The sequence below is a fragment of the Gossypium arboreum genome, chromosome 5, assembly GCF_025698485.1.
Source record: "Gossypium arboreum isolate Shixiya-1 chromosome 5, ASM2569848v2, whole genome shotgun sequence".
NCBI classification, from domain to species: Eukaryota; Viridiplantae; Streptophyta; class Magnoliopsida; order Malvales; family Malvaceae; genus Gossypium; species Gossypium arboreum.
Genome location: NC_069074.1, coordinates 79,340,502 through 79,346,501, shown reverse-complemented (window position 1 = coordinate 79,346,501; position 6,000 = coordinate 79,340,502). Strand labels below are relative to the sequence as shown.

At 31.1% G+C, this 6,000-nt stretch overlaps 1 protein-coding gene across 1 annotated transcript; it reads right to left on the bottom strand.

The window, feature by feature from the left end:
• Positions 1–302: 302 nt before the first annotated feature.
• LOC108450664 (cytochrome P450 71D10-like) lies at positions 303–2,216 on the bottom strand. Its single transcript, XM_017748386.2, has 2 exons — positions 1,211–2,216; positions 303–1,118 (listed from the first exon to the last, which is right to left on the bottom strand). The coding sequence occupies exons 1-2, from the start codon at positions 2,105–2,107 to the stop codon at positions 492–494; spliced, it is 1,524 nt and encodes a 507-aa protein (XP_017603875.1). The 5' UTR covers positions 2,108–2,216; the 3' UTR covers positions 303–491.
• Positions 2,217–6,000: the final 3,784 nt, after the last annotated feature.

Here is a 6,000-nt window from a genome sequence, read left to right as displayed (position 1 = left end):
ATCACAGTTTAAGTATTGGAACATTTCACATATTCTTAGAGAAGATAATCAAGAGACCGATATCCTGATTAAACTAGCACATGGAGATAGCCATGAATTGCGAATTTTTGAAGTGTCCCTATTTGGGGGATTGAACTAAATTATGTAATCTGTACTTATTTTCTTTTTATCAACTTTATAGGTTAGTTAGCCTTTAATTTAGCAATTTTATAATAATTTTTATTAAATTCCGCGACCTAACCACATTATAGGAAACACCAACCTATCAACTTACAACTACTGGAAATAAGAATAGTGAGAGATTGAAATCAATAACATTGAAATCATCAAATTGTTCAACGATGCAGAAAACAAAGTCCCAAATCACATCCAGCTCTTAGAGAAAAATATACACATGACACAATGTGAACATAAAAAGAGTTACAAACACCACACAAATATACAAATACATATTGCAAGCTCATAGAATAATGCAGCATAAAGGTGTGCTTCTAGGCAATTGTAATGGAAGCATGGTAAGGACTCGGAACTAGGACAAGATCATTTTCCCTCTTCATAGATACACCGAACTTCTCAGTCATGTCCAAATCTTCTTGCTTCATTCCCCCCGGCAATTTCCAATCAAAATGGAACAACAGTTGGGCAAGTGGCAGCTCTACATTTGGCTGTGCGAATAATATGCCTGGACATATCCTCCTTCCTGCCCCAAATGGGATGAACTCGAAATTTGTCCCCATGAAATCTACTGAACTGTTTACAAACCTTTCAGGCTCAAACTTTTCAGGCTCAACCCAATAATTCGGATCTCTCCCGATTGCCCATGCATTCACAATGACTCTGGTCTTTGCAGGTATTTCAAATCCATTAACCACACAATTCTTGCTACTTTCTCTTGGAATCAATAAAGGTACAACAGGGTGCAGTCTTAAGGTTTCTTTTATAACACACTTGAGATATTTAAGTTGATGAACGCCTGTTTCATCCACATTTCCTTTGCCTTCAAACACTTGCCTTACCTCTGCTTGTGCTTTTGTCATAACTCTTGGGTTTTTAATCATTTCCGACATTGCCCATTCTACGGCTGTTGCTGATGTCTCACTTCCGGCACTGAAAACGTCCTAAAACAATGTAATAAATAACATTATGGCCATTAACATTTGTGAACAACTACCAAATTCCAAGTCAATGTGGTTAAAGGAAATCGACTTACAAAGAGGATAGCTTTGATGTTGTTGTCAGTTAAGGGAAATTCGCCATCCTCCTGAAGCCTTAAAAGAAGATCAACCAAATCTTCCCGGTATTCATCTTCACTTCTGCCTTTTGCTCTACTTTCTTTGTGATCATTAACTATGTTCCCAACTATCCTGTCAGTTTCTCCATGAATCTTTTCAACTCTATGCTTTAGACCAGAAACAACATCCAAGAATTTAAGTGAAGGAAAAAATTCGGAAACAAAAAAACCCGAGTTAACCTTGCTTTCCTCAGCAACAACTGATATGAAAGCTTCTTGGTCTTTGCATTTCTTGCCAAAGGCTGCCCTCGCTGTTATTGCATAACTCATTGAAAAAACTTTCTCGGTCAGATTCACAGCCAACCCTTCATTTGATTTTATGGTTTCGACAAGATTCAACACTTCCTCTTCTCTTATGGATCGGAAGGAAGCGACCCGAGCTGCACTCAGAAGCTCCGATGTGCAAATTTTCCTCAGATTTCTCCAATAGGTTCCATATGGTGCAAAGACAATATCAGTGCACTCATAAGTTGTTATCTTGGCCACAACGAGAAAAGGCCTATTAGCAAAGACGATATCATGTGTTTTCATAATCTCTTTAGCCATTTCTGGAGAAGAAACGACCACGGTGGAAACTTGACCGAGTTGCAGATGCATGAAGTCACCATGTTTCGTAGCCAAGTCACGTAAGGTGCGATGGGGTAGACCAGAAGCGGCGAGCTGGTGCAGATTTCCTATCAATGGTAATTTCCATGGCCCTGGAATCAACTTTTGAGTTAAATTCTTAGCTTTTGATTTCCTTACACTTGTGATTACCATAAACAAAACCAGGAGGAAGCTGATGAGGAGCTGGAATAAGGATATCCGGAACTCCATTATTGGTAACAGCTTAAAGAAGCCGAGTTTCCAAAGAAAGAAACTGAAAGAAGTGATTTTTCTTTTCTTTTCTTAATGAACCTAAACTTTAATGACTTTGCTCGGCTACTAATACAATTAAATAATTATTTATGAATAAGATAAGAATTAATAGCGGGATTTCACACTAAACCACCGACAACAATAACTGCACTCTCACCTTTTTTGTTCAAATTTTTAAATTTTTTACAAATTTTAAATTTAATTATATCTTCGCTCTCAACTTTTAACTACTATTCTCGTACCCTAAATTTCTTTGAATATGAACTTGAACAAATCGAACTAAACACATAACTAAAAACGATTTAATCACTTTAAGTCAAATAGAAATCGATAGAAATTGTTATTGGCAAAAATAAAATTTATTCTTAAAAATAAATTCTCTTTTTTTTTGAGAATAATAATATATGAAACTTGTGTTAAAACTGGTTAAATAGCTCTACTAGTTAGAAGAATTTGAATAAGAATAACACAAATAATATTTATTTATATTTCTAAGATTTTTAAGTCTCTTTTGTAATACTTATTAAACTTTTAACTCTGCATTTTATAATTTAATCCAATCTAATATTTATTTTCTATTTATCAAAATAAATATAATTTATTTAATTTATTCAATTAATCAAATTAATTTTCAATAGTCTAATTTTAATTTTATTAAACTCGTGACAACTTTACCATGGGTTGCACTACCTTCACACGCTCACAATGTTGTATTTATTTCCTTTTGCATTTTATAAAATGGACAATTTTCAATTTTAGTCCCTTTGTTATAGTTAAATTTAAAATTTAATCTTTATATTTTAATTCTAAGTTGCTCTCTATATTTTTATAATATCATTAATTAGTTTAAATAGTTAATATCGTTAACTTTTCAATTAAATTATTATATTGTTATAAATAATTTAAAAGTGGATTTCTAAATTCAAAAGTAGAAGGATTAACCTCTTAAAATAAAAAGTAGGAGGATTAAATTTCAAAAACATGAAGTATAGAAACTTAGAGTCAAAATTGTTTGAACAGGATCAGACTGGCTGAAATATCAGTTCGAAGAAGACATCAGACCAATTTACTTACAAATTGATAGAATAAAAATCTATTGAATCAATTATTTTTAATGATTTAATTAATTAAACTATAAAACCAGTAACGTGATCGATTATTGATCAGATTATAAAACTCAAAGCGTAAAACAACCATAGTAGTGAATAATAATAAGACGAGCATTTGCATGATTTCAAGTTATGAGCAAACTTATTATTAAATCATTTGCTGCACTGGACAACCACGCTTGATGGCATCATCGCATTATCTTATACATTTTTTGATGTTTTCAAGAGTATCCAATCTTAAACTCACTCCTTTTCTCTGGCAGTACATTAATTTCAGATCTTGGCAGACACTGAATTATATATTTATATATATTATATTTTATTGAAGTTCATCTAAAGTCAGAAAATATAATTTTTTTTTAATTTTAATAGTTTATAATTTTATAATTTTTAAAAATAAAAATTATTTTAGGGTTAAAAATCTACTATTACTAATTTAAAATTTTATAAATTATAAAAGAATTTAAACAGAAAATTTTTCATTATTCAGATGACATTAATATTTCCTCTTTTCTGTTTTTTCCTAATAACCTGTTTTCTCAACAAATAAAATTTTATTAATAAAGGTGCAAAGCACCAAAGAAAAGTACAAAACTCCAAAAATTAATAACAGAATCAACCACTAAATAAAGGAACATGGTTACAGAAAAGGAATACAATAAAATAAAACCTAAGGAAAGACGCTCTGGGTGCCTTGGATCCCTCAGTCTCTCACTTGTAGTCCTACTCAAATCATAATCTCTTTAGAATCTTCATGAAACAACTCAACTTCATATTTTTAATAATTTTAATACAACTCTTTCGCTTTTTGCCTCTATTGAATTCCGCAATAGAGCTTGAGCTTAAATGTAATTGGTTGAGTAAAAAAGTGAAAAAATGAAAGGATATATTGATTTGAACTCTTTTTACATCATGAGTATTTATACATACCATTTTAAATATAATTAACTCAAACTAACTAACACAATTGCCTATGCTGAGTCATTCACTAACATTCACTTATCAGGAGCCTCCTTTACTCGCAATCGGTCTCATTTTGTTGAGTTCAAAATTGATATTTGTAAGCAAAAAATTAGCAGTTTTAAGATTAGTTTCAACTGCTTTAAGCATTGAAAAAGAACAAGGCAAAAAAAAAAAAACGATGAACATGGAATGTGTTTATACAGTTTGTTTTCCCCATATCTATAGGGATTTGTCCAAAGAGAATATTCACTGTGTTAGCATATTATACAACAAATGATTTTAACCTCTAACACACACCAGATTAGACTTTTCTTTTTTGTACTTAAGATCCAAACAACTCTCCTCTAAGTTTTCCCCCTGAAAAATGACGTTAACCAAATCACATGATTATTCACTCAAAATGTACTCAAAAGAAACGTTCCTCAATGAACAAAATAAAGTGCTCTTAATTTAGTGTATAACTTATATAAGTCTCCACAATATATAAGTAATTTAGATATGCTAGTATACCATATCAATTACAATCAATCTCCCCTTGAAACTAGCATGATAATATGCGTAAGTAATATCTTCAAAATGGCTCAAGATAAGTCTTGAATCTTTAGTATATACTTTCAAGTTCTACCTAATTCGATCCAATCCATCAAACTTGAGAAGTTGATTCCTTTTATCCAAAATATGTTGCTATTTGTAATTTAAATATTAAGGATGTACTAATTGACATCCAAAGTATCAACAAGAGTCATAGTGTTAAAATTTGTTAATTTAAAGATGGCTTTATAAGTTAATACTTTTATTTAGCAATTTATTATATATTTTGACTTTATATTTCAGTACTCAATTCTGATCTACAATTCTTTTGTTCAATTCCACGACTTAACCACGTTAAAGGCAAAAAAGGAGAAATAAATTATAGGGTGGTAATGGAGAGGAGGAAAGACCAACCGATTAACATAGAACTGTTGAAAACACGAATTAAGTCAATCAAGGAAATTAACCCCCTGTATGTATTGAAATGAATAACAACATTGAATTGGTAGAAATCATCAAATTCTTTTTGTTGTTCAATGATCTGGAAAATGAACTCCCTTCAATAACATTCACTAACAAAATAGCCGTTTGAAAAAAAAAATTGATTGTTGAAAAACTTATTGTCGGAACGAAAATGCATCCAAAAAGAGACATTTTTATTTCTTTATCCATAAACAACTGACTTAAAATCTTTTTTTTTTCTATTTAAAATCAAAATATTTACATAATTTTCCTATATATAATAATTTTATCGAGAGAAAGTACAGTTTGAAGATTTTTGCCGAATTGCGTGTAATCATTACATTGCATTGGGCATTGGAAATGTTGTTCCAATAGGGTCGGAAGCGTGTAAATTATTGTACTAAAAAATCACACAAAGTTCAATTCCCAGGGAAGAGAGGTGGATCACAAGGATTTCTTAAATACCAAGTCTTTCCTTAGTCGAATATCCCTTTATAGTAATTTAATAGCACAATAAATACTACTATTATACCCTCAAATATTGAAAGAAAAATAGGACAAGAAAGAACACAAGAGTTTTAACGAGGTTCGTAAATTATACCTACGTCCTCGGGCACTAACACCGATGATAACTTTACTATCTCCAAAATATTACAAACAAATAGAATTCTTTAAGAATTCTCAAATGGGAGAAGAGAGAAAACTAAGAGAGAAAGATTGGTTGGGATGAATTGAAATGAGAATGAGAAGGCCTATTTATAGTTGAGGTTCAAGGACCAAACAATA